Here is a 27,514-nt window from a genome sequence, read left to right on the forward strand (position 1 = left end):
ATATATGTATGCATGGATCATCGCATCTTTATCTTAGCCTCTTAGTTAATTATGGAATTTAAAACAAATACCCATACATTTTTAATGTATAAAATGTAATAATAACAGAATGTGTTACTATGATTTAATGTACATGAATTATACATTACTAGTATTCTACCCATACTGCGTATGGGAAACAAAAATGTTAATCTATTATGTTTAAAATAGTGTGTTTTGTAGCAGAATGTATTGCCAGATTCATGCTAATACTTGTAAACCAACACATTATATTTTTTTCATCAAACAAAAAACATTATTAAGTGAGTAAGTTAGGATGTGATGACATTCTTTGCATTTTTGGTCGGACAAAGTAATTAATAATTTTTCTTAAAAAACCACAAACTTCCACAGTGGAATATATGACTAACAGTACATACTTTTTCGCTCTTGTGCCAAAAATTCATCATAGTATGGAGAATCCATTTAGGTTCCAACTCCAATTTTTTTTTTTACTTTGGACTGCAAATACTTTTGTAAAATCGAAATTTCCTTTAAGATATTAAATTTCATTTAATACTTTAAGATATTATATTTCTTATACAAAAGAAAATCTAATTCTAGTTTCACTATTTATTATACATAATTTGATTTGGTAAAATAAACAAAAATGTATTTATTTAACATCCTACAGAAATCACAAAACATGATAGTATATCTCTTTATGATAATTACTAAATTCCAAAATATATATACCTGTAAATCCATTTTTGTTGATAGTCTTTTTGGGTAGTGTTGGATTATCGGCTCTTCCAAATCTTCAATCGATCATTATTTATTAGCTGACTGGATACAATTTCTTTAAACATGCAGATCCCACATCTGGTTTGCGGATAAGTGAAGGAGAGATAAAGTTTTTTTTTTCTTTTTGTAGCAATATGCAGTTATAAAATTAACTCGCATATATAAATAATAGAACATAGGAAGTTATCTTGAGACTGTTGGTTAATGATCGTGGTGTGGAATGCAAAACTGCCGTCGAAGTGGCCAGATAATTTTTATTTTATTTTAACTTGTACTGTTAGCTTTTTGCATTTTTGTTTTCGTTTGTTTTTATTTTAAAATATTTTTCATTATCCAATCTATGTGGCAAGATATTATTGGAGAGGTGACTTGCAATTTAGTATAGAAGGGATAATGCAATTGGCGGTTATGTAACGAAGTGTTGTGTCAAAGAGTTGTATTGGTTAATACACATCTCTTGATTAATATAAAAAAGGACACTACACATTTTGTCTCTCACGTAAGACAAAAATCTTTCAAAAGGAAACACACAATAAAACAACAATGATCATTAAAAGAGAGTTTAAGGCACTTTGGATTTCTTGTCCATCAAAGAAATTCCCAAAGAGAAGGTTAAGAGGGAGAAGATCAATTGGTGGAATTGGATCCAAGCATAGATCAAGGTTAGTCCTTTTATCTTCTTTAGAAATGCATTAGGGTTAAATTAATCTAAATCTAAATCTAAATTATGGTCTTGGGTTAGATTTCATAATTGAAATCATAAAAGTTTATCTTACAATCTTCATCCCAAGTTGCAGTGGTCGGTCCTAATATCTACGTTATTTTTTGAATTAATCTCTACGTTATTGGAGGATTAGTACACGTTAGGAACAAACGCTGTGATCCTTCGTCTAGTGTCATGGTCATGGCATGAGGCTCCAAGCATGAACGTGGCCCGTGCGTTCCACTCTGCTTGCGTCTGTGATAGGAAAATTTATGTAACAGGAGGCTGCAAAGATATCAATTCGACGAACTGGATGGAGGTTTTCGATACCAAGACACAAACTTGGGACACCTATCGAGGAGATATGTATAGGCTCCGAGTACAAAAGTGTAGCCTATAAAGGAGAGGTGTATGTAAAATGCGAGGAAGAAAATGCGACTTACAAGCTGCACAAAGGTATAAGATGGAGATCAGCAGACTTAGGGATGAATAGAGCATGGTGTAGGTGGGCATCATCTCTTTGTGTGATAAAGAACGTGTTGTACCTTTATAACCAGAAGATCTATTGCCATAGCTCCAGAGACAGATCATGGAAAGAGTTAAAGGGCTTGGAAACATATCCTAGGTTACCTTTAAGTGGCAACGTTAAATTGATTGATTACAGTGGGAAAATGGCGATTTTGTGGGACGAGTTTGAGGTTGGGTTTGGCATGAAGAAAAATATTTGGTGTGCGGAAATTGCGATTAAGAAAGACATATTTGGGAAGCCTCGAGGGGTGTTCAAGTCTTTTGACGTTGTGTCTACAACCAGTGAACTACATAGCTTAGCGCATGCACTTGCTACTACCATCTGATGAATATGAGCCATAATCATGTCAACATGTAATTTCATTACATAACTTTGTTATTATTGTGTTTTCTTTCATTTATTCTTGATTTTTTTTGCAGTCATATGTTTTAACTGAATTTATAATCAGTATTATATTTAAAAGTGGAAAGTTTCCGTGTTCAGTCCGGTAAACCGAACCAATCTATTAGAAACTCATATTTGACTTTTTTTTTAGCAATGAACACAAGCTAATGCAAGTGAATAAAAAGAGGAGAGTTGCAAAGTTTTCAGTTGAAAAAACATGTGGATTATTTATTTTAAAAGGTCCCAGAACACAGATTGTTCAGTTGAAAAAAATATTTTATAATGCAGAGAGATTTTTGGTTTCTTCTTTCGTAAGTAGAGATTCTATCTATATGTTTAAACCCTATATTAGTTTTTGTAACATCCACCAATATCCTGTGGGAACCGCTCCTCGGCGTACGTGACCTTGACATGGTGTTGAGGTTATAGATGAAGCTTCAAAGCTCAGCTCACAAATATTGCTTCCATGGTAAGTGTGATTTGACAATAAAGAGTTGTTGAATAGAATGAAGAATGGAATAACAGTATATATTTATGGAATTAAACCAACTATTGGTGGTTTGAAATGTTAAAAATCTTTATACAGGTCAAAGAGGACTTTCTCCACCTGATTCTTATTCTTCTATTTGTTCCCAATTGTGTGTATAAGTAAAGAAAAAAAAGAGATTTTTTATGTACAAAGAAAATAAAACAGGAGATGGTAGGAATCAGAGACGAGCACACTCTGATGTTTCATGAAAATGGCTGTGGCTGAGATTCTGCGGCGGAGGTTTTGCAGATAGGACACCAGTTCTTCATTCGAAGCCATTGTTGCGCACAGCTCACATGGTACATATGTTGGCAAGGCAGAGTCCCTACTTCCTCTCCATCAACATAGTCTTCCTATATACATATTATTATTATTATTATTATCATAAACCCCATTTCTGAGTTTGTCTTAACTATCTTCATTGAGAGTAGACTTTAGATGATACCTGGCATATACTACATTTGACATCATCTTTGTTTAAGCAAGTTCCACTAGATTCATCTGTTGGATGATTAAAAGTGCTTAACTTCAGGCTTTTAAGGAGAGCTTCCTCGCTTAGAGCAGTGCTCACTGTCCCCATCTTCTCCTCCAGTGCTAATAGCTCCTGCAAGAAGTTTTCATAACTTGAAGCGGCTGCTGCTTTTGACCGTCAACGAATATACATAAACAGGTAAGAAGAAGGCTAACCTCGTACGACATGTTATCAATGTCAAGCCTCATATCTCTATGCTGATCATGGAAGCCATTCAAGAACAGATTGGTCTCTAAAACAGCTAATTGCTGTAATAAGAAAAAGAAACGTCAAAAACAAAACAAAACTCTTAAAATCAGACAAATTTTCAAAACTGCTAAAAAAAATCACCTCGTATGTAAGCTCTTCGTCTTGTCCCATCCTTTCCAGAGCCAACAATACCTCTGCAACTCCGCTAACGTCGTAACGTCTGAAACCATCACGGTTAATCAAAGAGCGAGAGGGGCTACCACCACCAGGCATCATCAGGCTACGTAACCTGCCGTTACTACTGATTGGCCTACTGTAACTATGTAAAGGACTACGAGAAACTTGTGTATTATTAGATCTAGAGGGATTGATGAGACCAGCTCTTGTTGCTGCAGGCTGTTGCGGCGCTTGTTGTAAAGTTGTTGCAACCGCTCCAGAAGAACGCACTGTTCTACCAGTTGACCTCCTAGTACTACTACTCGAAACAACGCTGTTGTCCCTAACACTAGGCGAGTTTCTGTTCCTCCTAGATTCAGACATGGTTATGATACCACTGCCATGAGGAGGAGGAGGAGAGCTCTGGTTCTTTACCTCAATCACTGACCTACTAGAGTTTGAAGAGCTGCTCTCTCCATCAGAGGTTTTCTTTCTAAAAGTGTTTAGTTTTCTCGTTGGGTTTGAACTGGAAGAAGGAATGACATCAGACTCAGGTTTGCTCATCCCATTCCTCTTCACACCAACTCTTGCGTTTTGCACCCTACTACTACTACCCATACGGGTGAACAGATCAGGTCTCTGATGTATGCTTCTGTTGGTACCTCTGCTTGAGCTTCCTGCCTCTGTCACAACTTCTCTGATAATGGTGCTTTCTTTAGTCTTTCCACGTCGCTCAGTGGCGGCTGCCTCGTCATGAATACTGCTACTACTCTCTGAGGAATCTGTTGTGTCCAAAAGAGAAGAGAGTTGTCTCCTCCCACCGGTAACTTTGGAGGCTTTTGTTAATCCACTCGTAGTTCTGGACGACGAACTCCCAACGGTTTCTTTTCCGTTTGGAGGAGATCTAAGCGTAGTAGATTTTGGTTTATGATGATCAATGGAGAGACCCTTGTTGGAGCTTATCCTGGAACTGCAGCTAATACGGCTGCAGGTAGGAGGAGGGACAGTCTTATCATCTTTCTTCTTCTTCATATTCTCATGGAGAACAAGTCCACTCGCTCTCCGGGGTATAACCGGTGCTGCGGCTGTTCTTTTACCCTTGAATCCATCCATGCATAAAAAAAGACACCCTTACTACTCTTCTGCAATGAACAAACCAGATTATCTTATATATAGCTGCATCAGAATTAAGGGAACAAATCACAAACAAAGTCAGAGAATTTTCCAAGAACAAGAAGAAGCTTACGAGAAGAGCATATAACTTGAGGAACCATAAGCAAACAAGGCTTCAAAAAGCTAATTTAAAATGAGTTGTTAAAGAAACCAAAAGGAGAGATAAAAGAGGGGAAGATAAAAAGAGAAGACAAGAAAAAAAAGGGTCCCATTCGATTTACACGGGCTTTCCATAAACATGACTATCTTCCCCCCCGTGATTCAAGCTTCTCCATGAGAAATAAAAAAAAGGTACACCGATCTCTAACCAAAGAAGCATATATATATAGAGAGACGATTCTATTCTACCAATAAAATTCAAGAATCAGCAACCACAAGGACTAGTTCAAACTTCAAACCAATGGAAACATAAAGTTGGTTTTGTCTTTCAAGACAAAAAAGACGAAACTATCATCGATTATTACGTAATTAATCACTCAGCGAAACATTTAAAAAAAATTATAGATAATTAGAAATTTGAATCCAGAGTAAACTAACAAATCAGCAACGAAGAAATAAAAAGATTTAAGTGTGATTTACGGTAGCGGAAGAAAGGAGAGAAAGAGGGCGGGAGAGACACAAAACCAAACTTGTGGCGGGGGTGGGGGGGATAAGTTATTCTCCGACAGATATAATCTGTTCGGCGAGGAAACGTGTAGTGTAGTGAGAGAGATGCGAAAGGCGTAATCTTCTTCCGAGTCCGTTTCTTATTTAAAACTCTTTTTTTTTTTGTGATTTAAATCGGAGAAGAAGAAGAAAAACTCACATCGGTCTCGGAGTGATCGAAGCCGTTGATTTTTGGGTTTTGTTATGTGAAAGCCTGAGTTTTGGACGGCTTTAATATATTACGGAGTTTTTAGATAGTACCAAACGGCGCCGTCTTCTTTTAGGGGTCTCCTGGACGGAAATGATATTTAATTTTAATTTCCCTTTTTTTGTGTGTGTTTCTTACATGAAAAATTGTAAATTAGATTTTTTTTCTAAAGCTGATTTAACATGAAGTTGTAACTATAAAATTCAGCAATCAATGATACTATTTACCTTATACAATCTACGTCTAACTGTATCATTTGAGCCGTCTCAAAAAAATTTAATCATGATCAGATATATTTGTACCATGTTGAAGATTTTTTATACAGTTTTCCGTAATCTGTATCAATAAATTATTTTCTCTACTAGAACTTAAAATCTAGATTTTCTGTAATCCGCAAAAAATTGTATAATAGATTATTAAGTTTAAGCTGAGAAAATTAGATTATTAACCGCATAGTGATTCGTATAGATAGATGATGTAAAGACGTAAATTTCTTTGTTTATTCCTAACCGGTCTTCAACACCATAAAATTTTCAAAAAACCCATAAATTATTTATAAGATGGTATAAATTACATTAACTTTTGATTTGGTTCGTTTCTGATATAAATAAGATGTAAACTATTAAAGGAAAGACGACGTGCGGAAAAGTAAATTAGATCCACATCCATGATAGAAACTAAACCATTATCATTAGTTTTAGAATAAAAATAAAATATTAATACATGTACTAAAAATAATAAACTAATTGACAACATCAAAATCAGTGGTTTGTTTATTTTAAATAAAATATTATTAATCGACCTTTTTTATTAAAAAAGGAATAATAATGGAAGAGGGAGAAAGGTTATTGAATGGGCCCGAGTCCAAGCCGAAGCATAATGGGCCCACCTTTCCTGAAGACAAGAAATCAGGGTGAGCGTGAGGTGCACGCGTCATCACGACCAGACGTGAGAGGGTTATACTTATCTGTAAAATGTCAACTTGAAGAAACAGAAGTTTTGGAATCACGCTCAGGCTGCTTTTCTACGTCATACGTCTTTTTCTCACCGTATGTGTGAGTGTGTGTTGCGTATAAATATATTTATATATGCATACTCCTTCGTTATCTCGTACCTAACACCGGATAAGGAGAAGCATGCAACGCATGTATTGTATTTTGTAACTTTTAAGAAAAACATATATTATGCGATAAAATCATACAACTTCTTATATGAATGTTGGTATATGGTAATTAAAACTCAAAAGAGCCAAGGTTACGCTACAAATAATAGATGTTTGATTTCGTTTAAAGATACGAATTATTATTATTTTTTTTTTTTGAGAAGTAAAGATACGAATTATTCCCTAGCTATATGCGGCTACATGCCATCCTTTCGACACACAAATTAATTAAAAAGTGCATGTGAAGAAATGTATCCCACGAACTAACGATCAACCTAATTATATATAAGCATTTTTGAAAATAAATAATCATATGAATATGTTACTCCGAATATACTTTAACTGCTTAATTATTAAATCTGAAAAGAGAGCATTTCAATCTTCACAGCTACTTACGGTTGAATATATAATATATATAAAAAAGAATATATAATATATAATCACTATTATTTTAGTGACATATTCTTGCGTTTTTCTTCTTTTCAATAGCATGCATTAGTTGTTTTGAACTTGGTTGATGATACAGGGGCGGCACTAGCACATCTCCGACTGCAACTTTTGTCGTAAATTTCGAAGAACACATGAGAATCGAGAACTTTGTAGTTCGTTGCCTGATTTGGTTTTTAGTTGAGCTGGGTCTTTAACTTTATGACAATATTTGTCGGCCTTAGCCTTTGTGTATCAACTTGGGCCCATTATCGTATTCTAAATTAGTTCCATACGAAGGGAAAAAGGGGTTTTTAAATCCTCAACTATTTGAAATTGGTATTTTCAATATCCAATTATCACTTGTGCAAATTTATTTCTGAAGTTATTGTTGACTGCACAAAATCAGACATTAAAAAATTAAAATTAGTTATTACATGAATTATAATTAGAAAAATCAATCGGTTTGACATTAAAAACCTAGAAATTCTTAAAATCAATTATGCAAGATGATGAAAGATATTTTCGTCGAGTTCAGATAATTTTTAATGATATAAAGAAAATTCTAGTGAGAATATTAAAAATTTTGATACTGAAAATAAAGAAAATGATTCCTTTCTTTAACACTAATATTCGTTTGTTCTCTCTCGAAATCACTCAGAAAGCATCGATTTTTTTAAAAATAGGTTTTTGAAAGCCAAATCAATATTTTATTTAATTGTAATTCATTTTTTGTGTAATAACTAATTTTAACTTTTTAGTGTCTGATTTTGCGTAGTCAACAATAACTTGAATAAATCTGTGCAAGTGATAATTGGGTATTAAAAATGCTGATTTCAAATAGTTGGGGATTTAAAAGCTCATTTTCCCCCATACCAAGTATTGTTATACTGATATATATAATTTAAAAACTAATTCTTGATTATATACATACTTATAATGTAGTATCTTGCATAAACCGTGAAAAATACTCAAGATACCAACCAATTAGTTCCACTATATCCATGGTATTCTACGTATTCTTGCGATTTAATATTAGTTTGGATGGCCACACGGAGTTTCGAAACCGGATTCATATTGGGACCGAAACTTTTTCAAAACTAATAGCCCACCACCTTGTGGTTATATTTTACTTAATTGATATGTAAACTATTAATTCTTTTCACTTTATAATAGTGCTTTGGTCTAGTTCCATGTATGATATGTAGTATGAGTTTTGAATACATTTAAATTCTATAGATAATTATATTGTAGCACTGGTGGAGCTAGCGGACTGTCATGTGGGTCATTTGACCCATGCAAATTTTTGTAAAAAAGAAAATTTATATGCACTTCTAACATCAAAATCTAATGAATTATGTCAGTTGACCCTTATAAAAATACAAATGTTATCAGTTTGACCCCTGTTTAATTGTCTTCTTCCAAAGACAACACAATACAAATGTAATGGAAGAAGTAAACTTGGTTTGGCACAGTGGTTAACACAACCTGATTATAGATAACAGAGCTAAATATAGTGTTTTGTGACATCTTTAGCTCTGTTATCTATCAGATTAGTGTAAATATATGTTATACTTTTAAATAATAAGTCTTTTTTTGTTCAAATTAAATAATAAGTCTTTGTTGCTTCAATATCACCTTCTCCACAGAAATGTATAGTTTATATATGTAGAAAAAAATATTTTGCTACATATCAGTTAAGCATTTAAGTCATAAAATTGACACTTGAAAACTAAAAAAAAAAATCAATTCAAAAGAAAACAAAAAATACTTATACACAATACTTTTTATTAAAACAAATATAAATACATATTGCCGCTGATGCTCTTACAGCTATTGAAATTATAACAAAAATTTACAATTATTGCAAATATTAACATGCTCTTACAGCTACTGAAATTGTAATAAAACTTGGCAATTATCCCAAAGATTATCTTAGATATGTTTATAAATAGTATAATCATGAACACATACTATCATATCGTAGAACCAATACTATATTCTTGATGAAGATTTCGAGTATTGGGAGAAATGAAGCCATCATTTACGAAATCTTGAGGAAAGATCTCAATTCACTGCAGGCGGACCACAAATTATGCCACTACCACCATGTAGACTGCATGACGGGGGTGTTGGAATTAGCTTTCTTCTCTGTTCTGTTTCATATATGATAAAAAAAACATAAATTAGGTTATTTCAAAATTACACGTAATTCATTTATGATATTTTGTAATTTTAAAAGTCTAACTACAAAAGAAACTGATGAGAGTATATGTGGAGAAACACTAACCGGGTTGAGAAGCAAGAGCATAGAGCGTGACCAAAAGAACCACTACAAGGAAGAACATAAGTCTCACACTCAGAACATCTTGATTTGCCATCTTTCTTTCCCTTTACACCTCTTTGATATGATACGCTTATTTATATCCAAACGAAGGTTGTTTAAATTCCATGAGTGTCTACAGTCAATCGAAGAAAATTGAAACAAGATTGAATTTTCTAGGCCACTCAGTTAGTCAACAAAAAACCAAAATATGAAACTGAAGTTGAGCTGTAATATCCTTTTCTTTATATTAATCAAACAACACGAGAAAGTTACCCCGTGGAAGGAAAAAAAAAAACTATTAAAGTGTATAGATTTTTTTGGGCAATTTTCGCAAAAAACATTAAAATGAGTTTTTCAACAGAAAAACATACAAGATAAAAATTACCAAAATAGATTTCAACAAGGGAGTAAAAGATGTTACTTTTAATAATTAAAATAAATGATAAAAATCTTTTTTAAAATTATATTCGAATAATATGTTTTCGAATTTAATTTTTCTTTGAATTTTCTTTTTTATATTTTTAATTTTATTTTAAATAAAAAATTCTTTTTAAACTATTTAAAAAAATATATATTATTTTTTAGTATTTTTTATTTTTAAAATATTAAACTTCACCACCCTCCGAAACACCACTCATAAATATAAACTCTAGTACATATTAGCTAGCTATATGTGTATAAATATATACTTATTTATTTAGTAAAATATTTTGACCATTTAATTATTATATACTATATTTATGATAAATTTTTTTTTGTTATATATTGGAGAACTTGTTTTCAGAAATTGATTAAAGTTTTATTGGCGATAAATTAGGCGACTAATTTTGATATAATTAAATTTTGGATTTTTTGGTTATATTTTATTTGATTTTTGCCTCTTTACGTAATAGGTTGTCAGTTGCAATAACTATACGGAACGCGTAACTAGTTGTAATTAGCGCATATGATGTAAGAGTATGATGCGATATAAGTGGATAATAGTTGTACTTTATGTCAATGTAACGGAGAAAAAAAGTTACATGCATTGCTATTCTATATAACCAAATAGTATATATCACAAAATAATTAAAGTTCAACACTATATAAATGACCCGTAATCAAATTTCAACTCTAATTTTCCGTAAACTAAATTCTAACCACTAATCATTATACCCTACACAGAAATATAAACTCTAATCAAATGTCAACGTAATTTTTTCATAAACTAAACTTAAATCTAGGAATGTTAGACAGATGAATTTATATTCTGTATGAGGCATATAAAATATATATGGTTAATCTAAAGACAATTTACCATCTTTCTAAAATATAGTTATGGCTAGCCTTCATGTAACGTGGTAATAATGGTTCTAATGTCAATCCCAGTCATTTATTAAACCCTATCAAGTAATCACTAAACTCAACACATGAATCCAAACTCAACACATGAATCCAAATTAAATACTAAAGTATTTTTTTTTTTTTTGTCGACAAACACAGACTCATATAGACTCTGTGAACCAAACTGGTAGCTCCGCATCCATATGGACGACAAAAGACGCTTGCTTCCTGGCACTACGTGCTAAGCTATCCGCCCTTTTATTTTGTGTCCGTGGTATATGAACGAGCTCTGAACTGGTGAAACTCCTCCTTAAGGCTCTAATATCTTCTAAGTAACTTGCAAAGGCTGGCCACTCTTCTGGTTCCGAAACCATCTTCACCAACTGAGAACAATCCGTTGCAAACGTGACTGAGAACTGTCTTAAATTCCTCATACATTCCATCGCCCAAATTAACGCCTCCATTTCTGAATGTAATGGCGAACTAGTGGCTCTTGTATTCCTTGCACCCATAAGTCCGTCATAACCTTCCAAGGTGCTATACCATCCTTGTCCCGAAAAATTATCCTACCCTTTCCATGACCCATCTGTGAAACACCATCTACCTGGTATTGTTGGGGTTGTCGCCTGAGATCCTGGAATATGGCGATCTGTACCCTGAGCGGGAATGACTTGTGCCTCCGCCCATAATAATGCCTCCGTTTCCGCCAATTTTAGTGTATCCATTGGGTCAATATCCATATTACTAAACACTTTATTATTTCTTGCTTTCCATATATACCAAAGGATCCATGCAAACTGATGATCATCCATTGCTGGTTGCATTCTCCAAAATAAATAATCCATATTTGTAAACAAAGCATGTGTTGGAAAACAGACTGGGTTTGTTGGGATTTTCGACAACGCCCATATCTGAATTGCCAGTGGACACTCGAAGAAAATATGGTTTATTGATTCTTCGGGTGCCCCACACCTGTCACAAATAATATCTCCCTTTAGTCCTCGTGCCTTTAGATTCTTTTTTACCGCTATACATCCTGAAAGTAATTGCCATAAGAAATGTTTCATCTTCGGTGGACACTTTATTTTCCAGCAAAACGCCTTCAAAGAAGAGATCGAAGGACCATATACTTGTAGTGTTTTATCTCTATCCGGATAAACCCGTTCAATTTGATAACCAGATTTAACCGTGTACTTTCCATTCATTGTAAAATGCCAACCATCCCTATCATCCAATCTTGATCTGCTCAGTGGCAAACTCTCGATTATTTTTGCATCAAGTGGATCGACCAATGTCCGTATAGCCTGAATATTCCAAGTTCGCGATGTTGCATCAATAAGAGCATCCACCGTGAGATCTGGAAAAAGAGAGTGATTATTTTTATTTGCTGGTCTCGGGCGAGTGGATGGAAGCCACGGATCATTCCATACTGAAATAGAAGATCCTGTTCCCACCCTTTTGATTAGTCCTTTGCTAACCAGAGATCTAGCAGAGACAATACTACGCCATCCATAGGACGCCGAGTACGATCTAATTGGTTCCAGGGGCGATGCATTCCGAAAATACCGTCCCTTGAACACACGGGAGAATAAAGTGTTTGGTTTCTCTAGTAATCTCCATAATTGTTTCCCCAACATAGCCGTGTTAAAATCCGTAAAGTCCTTGAAACCCAAGCCACCCTCCTCTTTAGGGCTACATACTTTGTCCCATGATTGCCAATGCATTCCTCTTGTGTTACCTGAAGGACTCCACCAAAATTGAGCCACTGCACTTGTAAGCTTCTTGATAATCGTTTTCGGAATACGAAAACAGGACATTACATGATTTGGTAAAGCCGTAGCTACTGATTTTATAATAACTTCCTTTCCTCCCTTGGTGAAAAATTTAAACGTCCATCCATTAATCCTATTATTTAAGCGTTCCTGGACAAACCCAAATACCTGTGTTTTTGGTCCACCCAGGTTTTCTGGGATTCCTAAATATGATCCCATACCACCCAGATTTTGTATCCCCAGAACATCCCGAAGTTCCTGTTTCTTAGATTCCTCAATCTTATGTCCAAACTGAATCGACGATTTGTCAAAATTTATCTGCTGCCCTGATACCCCCTCATATTCTTTCAGGATCCGAAGAATAACCTGGCACTCCTCCTTTTGTGCTCGACAAAAAAAGAGACTGTCGTCTGCAAACAGCAAATGAGAAACCGGTGGGCAAGCTCTCGCTACCTTTATACCCGTCAATAATTTCCCCCTCTCCGCCTTCTTAATATTTGCCACCAAAGCTTCAGTACACATAATGAACAGATATGGAGATAAGGGATCCCCTTGCCTAAGACCCCGCTTTGGAATAATATGACCTTTTGGTTGTCCATTCAAAAGTACTATGTACTGTACTGTAGAGATGCAACCCATCATTAAATGGACCCAATGAGGAGCAAAACCTAATTTAGAGAGGAGCGCTTGAATGAAACTCCACTCCACTCTATCATAGGCTTTGCTCATATCCGTTTTAATTGCCATAAACTTTCCCTGGCATGATTTATTTGTCCTCAGACCATGAAACATTTCTTGGGCAATAAGAATATTATCCGAAATCAACCGTCCAGGTACAAAAGCCGATTGAGTTTCCGAAATCAGTGCCGGAAGACACGACTTTAATCTCTGACACAAAACCTTTGATATAATCTTGTACCCAACATTACAGAGGCTGATGGGCCTAAGTTCCGTCATCTTTGTCGGTCTCTCCTTTTTAGGGATCAAACATATATTCGTAATGTTTAATCTTCCATCCAATTCTCCTGTTGTCAAAAAATTATTGACCATGTCCACAATATCCTTCTTAATAATGTGCCAAGAGTGTTGAAAAAAGAGGGCCGTCATTCCATCTGGTCCAGGAGCTTTCTCCGGATGCATCATAAATAAAGCTTGCCGCACTTCCTCTTCCGTTGCCAATCGTATTAGCCGTTCGTTCATCTGTGGCGTAATTGTGGGAACTATCTCCTCTAGAAAAGCATCGAACTCAAATGGAGAACTAGTTTCGAATAATTCTCCAAAATAGTCCACAGCCACCTTCTCCACCCCTTGTTCCTCAACTATCCAATTTCCATTATTATCATAGAGACCGACTATCCTATTACGTGTTCGACGTTGTTTTGTAAGAGCATGAAAGAATGCCGTACTTCGGTCCCCTGCTGTATTCCACATATTTCGACTCTTTTGGTGCCAGTATTCCTCCTCATCTTTATAAGCCTCTTGCAATTTCCGTGAAACTTCTATAATATCCTCCTGTGTCCTATTATCATCCATTTGTACCTCCTCTAATGCCTTTTGCAGTTCTCCAATCTTCTCCTTTCCATAGGGTGGATTATTCTTCCGCCATGTAGAAATTTCATGTCTACAGTTGGTTATTTTTGATACAAAATCCTCGCTCCCAGCCTGATCCGGGTTTCCCCCTGCCCTTACCCGCCAGCCCCTCTCAATTGTATCTAGTAATCCTTCCTGACCAAGCCATCTTTTATCAAACCGAAACTGGCCCCTACTCTTTTTAAATTTGTTACCCATATAAGCCACCACCGGCCGGTGATCAGACCCCACCATTCGTAAATATTCTGTATATGAGCACGGGAATAGAGTATGCCAATCCTCGTTCGCTAGTGCTCTATCTAAACGACATCTGACCATCTTTTTATTTCTCCTCCCTTGCCAAGATAATTTATTACCTCTTGCTGGGAATTCCAGTAACCCGGTATTCCTAATCATATTATTAAATGGAACAAAAGATTCTGCACTCCGTAGATTTCCCCCGTCCTTCTCATGATTTCCGGTTATTTCATTTAAATCCCCAATAATAAACCACGGTTCCGATCTTGCCAACCCATATCTAGTCAATCTCTCCCATACTTGCTCTCTCAGTTTTTGTACCGGCTCTCCGTATACAAAAGTCATAAAGACTCTTTTCCCCAGAATTACTGCTTCCACATCTATCATTCGATTACTCGAATATAATATTTTAATCTGATGCTCATTGTTATAATAGAGAGCTAACCCACCACTCTTTCCAATAGGATCCACCGTAACCAAATTATCATATCCGAAATGAGATTGAAAACCCTGAAGAAAAGCAAAATCTTTTTTTGTTTCTGAGAGGAACAGAAAATCTGGTTTATGAATTTGCCATATTTCCCGAAGATAACTGATTGTCCATTTACTCCCTGCACCCCTACAATTCCAGCTTAACACTTTCATAAAATTTGATTTTGTTTGGCTCAATCGAGCTTATCATTAGGTATAAGGAGACCCTGTTACATTCAACCCTGCACATCCATTTAAAAAGACATAACCTTCCGTAGAACCTGATTTCAAATAAATTTTCAAAATTAATGTTCCAACACGTTTTTGTAAATCCAACCCCTTTCCAAAAATCCAATATTTGAATACCATCATAAGTGTTTGTGCAGGTCCACCGAAAATAAACGAACCTTGCAGGAAGGCAAATATTTCCAGCATCTACTAAAACCCACACAAGAATTCCTATGGCCTTTAGAAACCAAATAGCATCCCCCTTTCTCCCCATATATATTTTCCTCCATGTCTGCCGTAGCTTTTTAATGGTACCGGTTTCCGTTGCCCCCATCCATGTAAGCTTGATTAGTACTGGGTTTAAGGAGACCCAGCACCACTCTCGACTTGCAAACTGATGCCAAAACTGTACCAACAATAACTTATATCCTGAATGGAATACTCTCTTCCACCTTGCATACCTAAACAAAATACAGCGAACCTGATACAATTGCTTTTTAATCCGTAAGTCTAACCAACCCGACCAACGCCAAGAAAAAAGTGAACCAGTTTTATTCCTTTCATTGCAACATAAACGGGATACACCCGAAGCCCACAAGTAAAGCCAAAAGAGAACATAAACAAAGAAACAACCATTGAAAACCCCAATGCTCATAGAGCTTATTAAACAACAAATAAAAAAGAAGCCAAACAAGCAAGCCATAACCTGCAGGCAACAAGAGATATCATAGGATGTATCTATCATGTAAAGCTTTGAGTTCCTTCTTTCGGGTTTGAAGTACCCTTCCCATCCTTTCTTTTATTACCACCTCCATCACGGGGACCAGTCTTTGCCGCAGCCCGTTTGCGTGGAGAGAGCAGAGCTGTAGCATTTCTCATCTTGGAGCTTCCCATCGCTCCCCCCGGTTGTTTGAACAGACGCTTACGTGTACCTTCCGTTTTTGCCACCTCTAAATCTGCAAGTCCCTCTTCCTCTCTGTTGCCTTGCGGAACGACAGTATCAAGCTCCGCTTCCAAAGCCCCCGAGTCCTCTTCCTGTTCCTTACTATCCTCCTCCAGAAAACTCTCCGAGAATTCCTGATCATCAAACTCAGCATCCATATCAATTCCATGTTCAAGTAAACTAGCCTTAATCTCATCCATATCCATCACATGATCATCAGTCACCTCTTCTGATTCCTCTACCATTTCTCTAACCGTTTGTAGGCCCTTAGCCACATCTACTGGGTTCGAAAGTACCTCATTTCCCTCTGCCTGTGTATTAGAAAGAGCATCCTGGAACTCTTGGGACGGTGTGTTCTGCGCCAGCCTGCGCTGTGGAGAGACTGCATCCAACTTGATCTCCCCTTCTTCCGGTCCGTCATCTCGAGCCACGGGTGTAGTAATCTTACCATTGCTCACTCCACCTCGTTCTCCCTGGTCCCTTCCCCTCTGCTCCTCATCGCGAGAGTGCTTTTGACGAGAACCTTCGCTACTGCCCTGATAAGGTCCCCTCTTATTGTAGCCTGACCTATTGCCCTTCTCCGCTACCTTAACCCATTGCCCCTCTTTATCATCATGCATTTTCCCTTTCCCCTTCCCATACTGATCCCGATTCTCCCTCCCCTTATACTGTGAACTCCCATTGCCATTGAGGACGACTCCCCTATAGCTCCGAGCCCGGTCTTCATGCTTCTCCCCATCGTGTCTCCCTCCCACTCCATCCCTGATATCTCTTTTCCTCTCAGGACTCTTCTTGCGCAACAAACAATTCTCCTCTTTGTGGTTAAGGCTGCCACACTCCTGACAAAAACCAAAAAGTTTCTCATAGCGGAGAGAGACCGAAAGTTCCACCCTGTCGTAGAACTCCCCTCCTTTGAACTCCATACTTGTTTCGAAGCAGAGCTCTTTGAGGCTATCTACCACCACCTGTACCCTCCCATTCTCCACATCAACACCAATTGTCTTGCCTACAGCATCCCCAAGACTCTCCAACGTGGGAGCTGTACGAAGTTCCATTGGAACCCCCACAGGTCTTATCCAAAATGGTATCTCCGAGGGAAAGCTTTGAGCCTTCATAGGTTGCCAACAAGCCAACGCTAGCATCCAGTAGTCAAAATGGTAAGGTTGATTCATCAACACCACATTCATATCTTCCTCCCTTTCGAACACAAATTGGAACCTGCCAAAACCCAAGTCTGAACCGCTCACCCTGTTTTCCAAATGCCATATCTTTGGCAGGTTCTGAAACAGAGCCTTCATGTCCTGCTCTGGTGGATTCAGACACCTTCCAATAAGGGTCTTTGAGAAGCTCTTGATGAGAGCCGAATTGTCGAAATGAGGTACCGAAATCTTCAACCTCTTCCGATTCCCTTCACCATTTGAACCAATCCCAGAAGACCCAACCAAATGACCCTGCGTCATTAAAAACCCAGTAAGAACAATGAGGAAACTTTTTGTTTTCTTTGCGTAAAAGAATAAAGGATATGAACTGATAGCAATTGTGAAACAAGAGCTCCTTTTATATTGAAACCCAATGCCCATCTCCCCCCACCAAAGTTTACGCCCATGTAGCCAATCAATCTCCACCATATCCATAATTATGTTCGCCATATCATAATTAAGCCCCAAATCACACCAAAATCCCCACTCAAAACTTTTATCTGATACTTGACAACTCGTCTTTTTCCTTAAACCAACCTTCCCATTACAAAAGAAGAGCAAAAGGTCCGAATCCATACCTTTACTACTAATCGATTGTGTCTTTATGTTGGCCCAAATCGAAATCTTTGTCCCCTTAATAGCCGATCTCCTTGTGATCTCCCCGATCCCTCTTTCCTTAAGAGAATCGAATCCCCACGAATCCGATTTATCCCCCCGATTCCTGTTGACCGCAACACCTTCCAAATTCCCCGTCAGAATGAACCCCTCCGTCGCCCCGATTCCGGGATCCCATCCGGTCACACCCTCCGTAACCATCAAACTTCGAAACCCACGAACCCTAGTTCGCCCTTTTCATCGCCTTTTTGAGAGAGAAGCGTTATAGTTGAAAATATAGTTGAAAATACTAAAGTATAAAAATATGAATTACTAGTATTACATGGTAAACTACTTTACGTGATAATAAATTATATGAAAGAGAATCAGAAATAGAATCAGGATAAATATTTTATTTATTTAAATTAAATTATTTTTTTCAAAATATATTGGTTTTTCAAAATTGTGTTCAAAAAAAAAAACTATTGGTTTTCAAAATATTTCACAGATTTGCGATGATATCAAAACTATTAAATTATTATAAATGTTATATTTACCACCCAACCGTTTAGTTAAACGGCTTTATCTTGGGGAAATTTCATAAATACACTTTGTATAGTACCACAATTCATATTTATACTTAGAAGGAGGACATTTTTATACATACTCTTTTCATTAATAGCCAAATGACCAAATCACCCTTTGGCCTATCTCTTCAATCTTCATTCTTATCCTCGCACTCTCTCTCGGGACTCTGTATTTCTGTTGATTTCTCCCACCGGAGATCAGCCGTAGGTCCGCCGTCTCTCTCTCACACGCCGGAGATCAGATGTTGAATCGTTCTCCTGTTCAACTTTCTCAGGGATGATTCGGTCATCGATGCGAGGACCGTTGACGAGGCGCTAGCGAAGATGAGCGTTGGGGATAGCCTCCCCGTCGATCGCCACCCATAGAAGAGGCTCAAAGCTTCCTTTAAGGTTTATACTTACTAGTGTTTGATGTTTAATTGTAGGAGAATTGATTGGATTGATGTGTATTGATATAGGCTTATGAAGAAGCTGAGATGCCAAAGGCTGAAAGAGGAGAAGCCAGGTCTTACGCACACTCAGTACAAGGACTTGATTTGGAAGAAGTGGAAGAAGTCTCCTGATAATCCTCTTAACCAGGTTTAACTAATATAACATTCAGCTCTGTATGCATCATATGTCTACTACATAGTTGATATTTTAGAGAAAGATAGAATAGGGATTGTTTGAAAACAATGGGGGGAAGCTGAATGATATGCGTTGAACAAGCTGCTGCTGCTGCTGCTGAGTGAAATGCAACTCGTAACCAGAACAAAGAGAAGGTCTCATGAGGGGAGAAGAGAGGATATGTCAAGTGTGAGACTTTTGTGTGAGGTGGTGCTTATGGCATATTTTGCCTGACATTGTTGCTTTTGTGTAAAAACTCTATATGATATAACTTATAAGTAGTAGGTTAATGGATAATAGATACATCTTGAATACTGTCTTGTTACCTTCCTTTCCAGTGTACAAGAGAGATAAAAGCAAGGTCTCTAGAGTCTTGTTCACTGTTTGCATTTTATTGAGATGGAATTTTGCGTCTAGAGAAATATGTGTTGTCTTTTGGATCCGAGTTGCTGTTTGATGTGTGATAAGAAGCATAAGACGATTGAGAAGTGTATGGTTCATATGCATAAGTTCCATGGGTTCTTCATTCCTGACATCGAGTACTTGAAAGATCCTAAAGGGTTTCTAACCTATGTTGGTTTAAAGGTAACACTTTAGTCATCATGTTCAGACAGTTAAAGATTTTTTGTCTCTCTTACAGGTCAAGAGGGACTTCATTTGTCTGTACTGCAATGAACTGTGCCATCCTTTCAGCAGTTTGGAAGCTGTTCGAAACCATATGGAAGCCAAGAGTCACTGCAAAGTGCATTACGGTGATGGTGGTGACGAAGAAGATGCAGAGCTAGAAGAGTTCTATGACTACAGCAGCAGGTCTCTCTCTCTCTGTTCTTCTTCCTCTGTTTTAGTATCTTGTTTATCATAGAAACTGTTTGTTTATATTGAATGTGTGTGTTATTGTATAGTTACGCCAATGAAGGCGAAAACCAGATGGTTGTAGCTGGTGAATCAGCTAATACGGTAGAGCTATTTGGTGGGTCTGAGCTTGTGATCACCAAGAGAGGGGAGAACAAAGTAATGTCCAGGACTCTTGGGTCTCGAGAGTTCATGCGTTACTACAAACAGAAGCCACCACCGTCTTCTCAGAAACGCATTGTCAACTCTTTAGCCATGAGGTTTGTTTTTGAGACCCATCAGAGATGATACTCTCTTTCTACTCTCTTTTCTTTAGAATCTGATTTGTTGAATGGATGGTTAAACAACGCAGGTACAAAGAGCATGGGTTTGGCAACGGTGCAGTCGAAGGAGGATATTGATGAGGACATTGAACCTGACCTTACTGAACCAGACATCCAAGACATGATCAGCAACATTACCAAACCAGAGACTGAGCAAGAAGTGCCCATACCAACCGTGTTTAAGGGAGCTATCACTAGACAAAGAGCTAAGATACTTCAACATAAATTTAATGAGAGCATGATACTTGCTTCTGATCTTGGACAGGTTAAACAAGCTGAGGAAGATATCAAAGATGTGATCAAGAGAGATGCCGTGAAGATAGAGGAACCAAATGGGAGTTCTCAAGCATCAAGAGAAGATCTTTGGCCATTCATCCCTGATCAAAGCCACAACCATTTGATGATCATTACCATAGAAGATCCAAATGTTTAAGAAGACTCTTGGACGGGGCTAGCAACTAGGCAAGCTCTTTGTGTGTGCTCTTTTCCTTGCTCTTGGTTTTATCCCATGAGGTTTTCCGGAGGAAGGTTTTTAACGAGGCCACAACTAGTTTATCACATCACCTATATGCATCTCGGTCCAAGATCAAAGAAGACTCCACTCTTCTTTATTTCCTTATTTGAACTATAGCTTAATATCTTTATGTGAGACGCAAAGGAGCATGTTCCTTAGTCTATTTATGTGTTTTGCAAAACCCTTTTTCTTGGTACACTTGATATTTTATAAACTTTCTTTCAAAGAAACCTAGTTCTCTCTCAAGAACTCGCCGCCTCCATTGCCTTGTGAGACCAGCACCTCCACGGCTTGTAGGTTCCTTGTGTTGTATCACGAGCTCTCCATCTCTCGTGTGGTGCACTTCATCCCCCTGGCTCCATCTCTCACGGTTTCTCTTGGTTGATTAGATCAAACAAAAGAACCACCTCTTGATCTAGATCGGCTCCTCCTCTCTTACTTGGGTCATACAGCCTTTGTCAGCCTAGGCTTGTATCATTTCTGGTATCAGAGCTGAAGTTCCTTCAGCATCAGGTTGTATCTATCCTGTTACTTGTTCATCTCGATTTAGTTTATTTTGATTCATCCATTCGTTTCAAAAAAAAATATAAAGAACTCGTTTGTTTCATCTCATCTAGTGTTTTGCATTTTCATAACTTGTTTTGCATCGTTGCATCATTCTGAATCCATTGCTAGATAGATCATCTCGTAAACTTGAAAAAAAAAAAAAAGAGATTGCATCCATAGCCGTGTTCTTCAAGCTGCATACTTCCAAGTTTCCTTTTTTGTTAGACTTTGCCATAATAGCTTGATCGGTTTTTCCCTTTTCAACTTATTATCTTTCCATTAGTTTTAAATTTCGAGATTCTCTAAGTTTGTTCTTCTCTTTGGCAGGCACAATGGGAGAACCATCCGAGCTGGCTACCATGATGCTAGCTCTCAATGCAATGAGGGATGAGATGAGGGAGTTGCGGCAAGACCTTGGAGATAGACTCACCCGAGTTGAGCAGAGACCCCTGGCTCAAGCTACCCAAGCTAATGAGAGGTTTCCAAACAACCGGCGTCCTGGAGTGCTCTTCAATGATGTTCCAGAGGCTAGTACTAGAAACCAACAAAATGAGGGAGATACTGGTCAGCAACGTAATCCCTATCCTAGAGCAAGAGTTCAGCAAGAAGATTATGAAGAAGAGGCAGAGGAGGAAGAGGATTACTTTCCTCCACCTAGAGCGCAACGGAGACCCATCCGTAATCCAAGATATGATGAGGATGACTATGCACCTCAACAGAGAGGGCCTCGCCAGCAGCACCACCACCAAGGACCGGATCTTTTAAAGATGACACCACCACAGTATGCTGGAAAGGTTGACCCTGAAGCTTACCTTGATTGGGAAAAGAGGATGGATCACATCTTCTCTTACTACAACCATCCTGGTCCCAAGAGAGTTGCTTTGGCAGTAGCTCAGCTCACGGACAATGCCTTATCCTGGTGGGATAGATTGTGCTCGGACCGTAGGAGAGGGCACTTGAGGCAACTAGACGCCTGGGTAGACATGAAAGATGCTATGAGGCTGAGGTTTGTGCCACAACATTATCACCGAGACTTGCACAAGAAGTTCAGAACACTTAAGCAAGGAAGCAAGTCAGTTGAGGAGTACTATGAGGAGTTTGAGAAGTTAAGAAACCGCCTTGATCTCAATGAGGATGAGGAGACGATCATGGCTCAGTTCCTAGATGGGTTGCAAGATAGAGTGAGTGGCAAGGTTGAGAGACAAGCTTATGGAGATCTCAAAGACCTATTCCACATAGCCGTGCAAGCTGAGCAACACATCAAGAAGAAGGGCACCAAGGGTAGATCCCAATCCAACTGGAACTCCAACAACAACAGCAACTACAACAAACCAGTAGACAAGGGCAAAGGGGTTGAGGGAGACACTCGCTCAAAGTCTCAAGCAACTGATAGCAACAAAGACACCAGGGCAGAGCCATCTAAGACTACCACTCCTCAACGTGCTAGAGATATCACTTGTTTCAAGTGTAGGGGCCGAGGACATATGGCTAGAGAGTGTCCGAACCAGAGAGTGATGATGCTCACTGAAGATGGGTATGAATCACATGATGAGGATGCACCTGAGTTGCAAGCCGACTATGGAGAGATGCAATATCCAGACGTGGGAGAGAGCTTGATGATCAGGCGTGTGCTTAGTGTCATGCTGAACCAGCTGAGACTATCCAAAGAGAAAACATCTTCCATAGCAGATGCACTATTAAAGGCAAGGTATGTAACCTCATCATTGATGGTGGGTCTTGTACTAATGCCGCGAGTGCTTACATGGTTGATAAGCTTGGCTTAGTCAAGGTCCCTCATCCGCATCCATATAGGCTAAGATGGTTAGATGATAAGGTTGAGCTGCAGATTAAAGAGCAAGTTACTATCCCTTTTAGCATTGGTAAGTATCAAGATGAGGTAGTTTGTGATGTAGTGCCTATGCAAGCAGGACATGTTTTGTTAGGTCGACCTTGGCAATGGGATAGAGAGACTAGGCATGATGGTAGATCAAACATGTATACATTCATGCATAACAAGCGTAAGATTAGTCTAGCTCCTCTCACTCCTGCTCAGGTTCATGAACTGCATTTGCAAATGGTTAAGGAGAAGGAAAAATCTGTTAAATCAAATTTCCTAATCCAGCCTAGCCATATCAGAAAGGCAACTGCTACTAAACACACAATGCTACTAATGATCTTTAAGGAGCTTTTGAGTGCAGGTTCAGGTGAAGTGGAGTACCCACCAGAGGTTACTAAGCTTCTTGACAAGTTCAAAGATTTGTTTCCAGAAGAGATTCCCCACGGCTTACCACCACTAAGGGGCATTGAACATCAAATAGATTTCATACCAGGAGCTGTTTTGCCAAACAAACCAGCTTATAGAGTCAACCCCGAGGAGGCCAAGGAGTTGGAGAGACAAGTTCAGGACCTATTGGACAAGGGGTACGTGAGGGAGAGCCTAAGTCCTTGTGCGGTTCCTGTCTTACTAGTACCAAAGAAGGATGGGACTTGGAGGATGTGTGTAGACTGCCGTGCAATCAACAACATCACCATCAAGTATAGACACCCCATTCCCCGGCTTGATGACATGCTAGATGAGCTAAGTGGAGCCACCATCTTCTCCAAGATTGATCTTAAGAGTGGGTACCATCAGGTAAGGATGAAGGAAGGTGATGAGTGGAAGACAGCTTTTAAAACAAAGCAAGGTCTCTATGAGTGGCTGGTGATGCCATTTGGACTCACCAATGCTCCTAGTACTTTCATGAGACTCATGAATCACATCCTTAGACCCTACATCAGTAAGTTTGTTGTGGTATACTTTGATGATATTTTAATTTACAGTACAAATTTACTTGATCATGTGTCACATCTTGAGCAAGTATTAGAAACACTTCGTAAAGAAGGACTCTATGCAAACCTCAAGAAGTGCACATTCTGCACTGATAAACTTGTCTTCCTAGGTTTTGTTGTGAGTTCACAGGGATTACAGGTTGATGAGGAGAAGGTTAGAGCAATCCAAGAATGGCCAGTACCCACAAGCATCAGTCAAGTCAGAAGCTTTCATGGGCTAGCCAGTTTCTACAGGCGGTTTGTTCAGGATTTCAGTAGCATAGCCGCACCTCTCACTGCCATTGTCAAGAAGAGTGTTGGATTCATGTGGGAGAAAGCTCAAGAAGAAGCTTTTCAAGCCCTCAAATACCGGCTCACTCATGCACCAGTGCTGGCTTTACCAGACTTCAATAAGACATTTGAAGTAGAGTGTGATGCTTCAGGCATTGGGATTGGAGCAGTACTACTTCAAGGAGGCAAACCAGTGGCTTTCTTCAGTGAGAAACTCAGTGGAGCTGCTCTTAACTACCCTACCTATGACAAGGAGCTATATGCCTTGGTGAGAGCTTTGGAGACATGGCAGCACTATCTCTTGTCCAAGGAATTTGTGGTGCACACTGATCATGAGACCCTTAAACATCTAAGAGGGCAAACCAATCTCAAGAGAAGACATGCTAGGTGGCTGGAGTTTATAGAAACCTTTCCATACATCATCAAGTACAAGAAGGGTAAAGATAACATTGTAGCTGATGCACTCTCCAGGAGACATGCCTTGATTGCCACCATGGAGGCTAAGGTGCTAGGATTTGAGTTCATCAAGGAACTATATGGGGAGGATCCGGATCTTGCTGACACTTACACCAGCTGTACTAAAGGACCTCACGGGAAGTTCTACTTACATGAGGGATTCTTATTTAAGGGCAAGAGACTATGTATCCCTCAGTGTTCTTTGAGAGATTTGATCACTAGAGAAGCTCACGGAGGGGGTCTCATGGGACATTTCGGAGTAGACAAGACACTTGCTGTGGTCAGAGAGCATTTCTATTGGCCGCACCTAAAGAAGACAGTGGAGGCTCATTGTGCAAGATGTGTGGTATGCAAGAAAGCTAAGTCAAGAGTACAACCCCATGGTCTTTACATGCCACTGCCCATTCCCACCGCCCCTTGGGTGGACATATCCATGGATTTTGTACTAGGATTACCCATGATTCAACACAAAGATTCAATCTTTGTTGTGGTGGATAGGTTCTCCAAGATGGCACACTTCATACCTTGTGCCAAGGTGAATGATGCATCCAAGACAGCTGACTTGTTCTTCAGAGAAGTGGTTCGCTTACATGGGGTTCCTAGAACCATTGTATCAGATAGAGACACCAAGTTCCTCAGCCACTTCTGGAGGACACTATGGAAAAAGCTTGGAACCAAGTTACTCTATTCAACTACTTGCCATCCGCAAACTGATGGGCAAACAGAAGTTGTTAACAGAACTCTCTCCACACTGCTTAGAGCCACCATTGGGAAGAACATGAAGAATTGGGTTGATTGTATTCCCTTCATAGAGTTTGCATACAACCGGGCTCAGCACTCAGCTACAAAGATGTCACCATTTGAAGCTGCTTATGGGTTCAATCCAAAGACACCTCTCGATCTTACTCCTTTACCCCCAGCTGAAGTTATTAGCCTCACGGGTGAAGCCAAGGCTGCTTATGTCAAGGAACTACACCACAAAGTCCAGGAGAACCTAGAGAAGCGGACTGACCAGTATGCTAAACAAGCTAACAAGGGTCGCAAAGAGGTTATATTTGAACCAGGAGAGTGGGTTTGGTTACACATGAGGCAAGAGAGGTTTCCTAACCAGAGGAGTTCTAAGCTGAAGCCAAGAGGCACTGGCCCCTTTCAAGTTCTCGAGAGGATCAACAACAATGCCTACCGTCTTGACCTGCCAGGTGAGTTAAATGTATCATCCACTTTCAATGTTACTGATTTGTCTCCTTGTTTTGCAGATGAACCAGTTTTGAGGTCAAAACCTTTTGAAGAGGGAGGGAATGATGAGGACATTGAACCTGACCTTACTGAACCAGACATCCAAGACATGATCAGCAACATTACCAAACCAGAGACTGAGCAAGAAGTGCCCATACCAACCGTGTTTAAGGGAGCTATCACTAGACAAAGAGCTAAGATACTTCAACATAAATTTAATGAGAGCATGATACTTGCTTCTGATCTTGGACAGGTTAAACAAGCTGAGGAAGATATCAAAGATGTGATCAAGAGAGATGCCGTGAAGATAGAGGAACCAAATGGGAGTTCTCAAGCATCAAGAGAAGATCTTTGGCCATTCATCCCTGATCAAAGCCACAACCATTTGATGATCATTACCATAGAAGATCCAAATGTTTAAGAAGACTCTTGGACGGGGCTAGCAACTAGGCAAGCTCTTTGTGTGTGCTCTTTTCCTTGCTCTTGGTTTTATCCCATGAGGTTTTCCGGAGGAAGGTTTTTAACGAGGCCACAACTAGTTTATCACATCACCTATATGCATCTCGGTCCAAGATCAAAGAAGACTCCACTCTTCTTTATTTCCTTATTTGAACTATAGCTTAATATCTTTATGTGAGACGCAAAGGAGCATGTTCCTTAGTCTATTTATGTGTTTTGCAAAACCCTTTTTCTTGGTACACTTGATATTTTATAAACTTTCTTTCAAAGAAACCTAGTTCTCTCTCAAGAACTCGCCGCCTCCATTGCCTTGTGAGACCAGCACCTCCACGGCTTGTAGGTTCCTTGTGTTGTATCACGAGCTCTCCATCTCTCGTGTGGTGCACTTCATCCCCCTGGCTCCATCTCTCACGGTTTCTCTTGGTTGATTAGATCAAACAAAAGAACCACCTCTTGATCTAGATCGGCTCCTCCTCTCTTACTTGGGTCATACAGCCTTTGTCAGCCTAGGCTTGTATCAGATATAGTGAGGATGAAGGTGATGAGAGAGAGATGAACAAAAGAGGAGCTAGGATGCGTGTTAAGCTGGGAATGAAGAGCAATGTCATCAGAAATCTGCCCAACAACGTTACGTATTAATATCTCTCCAAACTAGTCTGTTGTTTTTTTTTTTTTTTTTTTTGCTAAAAACTAGTCTGCTGTTTGGTTTCTATAACGCTGGTTTATGGATAAGC

General features: G+C 38.7%; 2 protein-coding genes and 1 long non-coding RNA gene across 4 annotated transcripts; 1 reads left to right on the forward strand and 2 right to left on the reverse strand.

Annotated features, from left to right (window-relative positions):
* Positions 1 to 2,913: 2,913 nt before the first annotated feature.
* LOC108855580 (probable E3 ubiquitin-protein ligase RHG1A) lies at positions 2,914 to 5,832 on the reverse strand. Of its 2 annotated transcripts, none has more exons than XM_018629432.2 (5): positions 5,558 to 5,832; positions 3,791 to 4,947; positions 3,616 to 3,708; positions 3,374 to 3,532; positions 2,914 to 3,281 (listed from the first exon to the last, which is right to left on the reverse strand). In XM_018629432.2, exons 2-5 carry the CDS (start codon positions 4,916 to 4,918, stop codon positions 3,132 to 3,134), a joined length of 1,530 nt encoding a protein of 509 aa, XP_018484934.1. In that variant the 5' UTR covers positions 4,919 to 4,947; positions 5,558 to 5,832; the 3' UTR covers positions 2,914 to 3,131. The 2 variants fall into 2 exon arrangements, with proteins under 2 accessions (XP_018484934.1, XP_018484935.1); XM_018629433.2 differs by lacking the exon at positions 5,558 to 5,832 and adding an exon at positions 5,052 to 5,543.
* Positions 5,833 to 9,187: 3,355 nt separating this feature from the next.
* LOC108852766 (uncharacterized) lies at positions 9,188 to 9,978 on the reverse strand. The gene is made up of 2 exons (XR_001949592.2): positions 9,710 to 9,978; positions 9,188 to 9,575 (listed from the first exon to the last, which is right to left on the reverse strand). It is a non-coding gene; the product is annotated as an uncharacterized LOC108852766 (long non-coding RNA).
* Positions 9,979 to 19,151: 9,173 nt separating this feature from the next.
* Positions 19,152 to 27,419, forward strand: LOC130511106 (cytoplasmic 60S subunit biogenesis factor REI1 homolog 2-like). Its single transcript, XM_057007948.1, has 7 exons — positions 19,152 to 19,268; positions 19,713 to 19,880; positions 19,936 to 20,105; positions 20,198 to 20,411; positions 20,508 to 20,547; positions 23,394 to 23,410; positions 27,327 to 27,419. The coding sequence occupies exons 1-7, from the start codon at positions 19,152 to 19,154 to the stop codon at positions 27,417 to 27,419; spliced, it is 819 nt and encodes a 272-aa protein (XP_056863928.1).
* Positions 27,420 to 27,514: the final 95 nt, after the last annotated feature.

The sequence above is a fragment of the Raphanus sativus genome, chromosome 4, assembly GCF_000801105.2.
Source record: "Raphanus sativus cultivar WK10039 chromosome 4, ASM80110v3, whole genome shotgun sequence".
Classification (NCBI taxonomy): Eukaryota; Viridiplantae; Streptophyta; class Magnoliopsida; order Brassicales; family Brassicaceae; genus Raphanus; species Raphanus sativus.

Excerpts from the sequence above, each read along its gene's own strand:
- LOC108855580 (XM_018629432.2), bottom strand. The coding sequence starts at position 4,918 with ATGGATGGATTCAAGGGTAAAAGAACAGCCGCAGCACCGGTTATACCC. Across the intron at positions 3,709-3,790 it reads ACGAAGAGCTTACATACGAG|CAATTAGCTGTTTTAGAGAC; the intron begins GTGATTTTTTTT and ends TTCTTATTACAG. Across the intron at positions 3,533-3,615 it reads TTGATAACATGTCGTACGAG|GAGCTATTAGCACTGGAGGA; the intron begins GTTAGCCTTCTT and ends AACTTCTTGCAG.
- LOC130511106 (XM_057007948.1), top strand. The coding sequence starts at position 19,152 with ATGAAGAAGCTGAGATGCCAAAGGCTGAAAGAGGAGAAGCCAGGTCTT. Across the intron at positions 20,106-20,197 it reads TTCTATGACTACAGCAGCAG|TTACGCCAATGAAGGCGAAA; the intron begins GTCTCTCTCTCT and ends GTTATTGTATAG. Across the intron at positions 20,412-20,507 it reads ACTCTTTAGCCATGAGGTTT|AGCATGGGTTTGGCAACGGT; the intron begins GTTTTTGAGACC and ends GCAGGTACAAAG.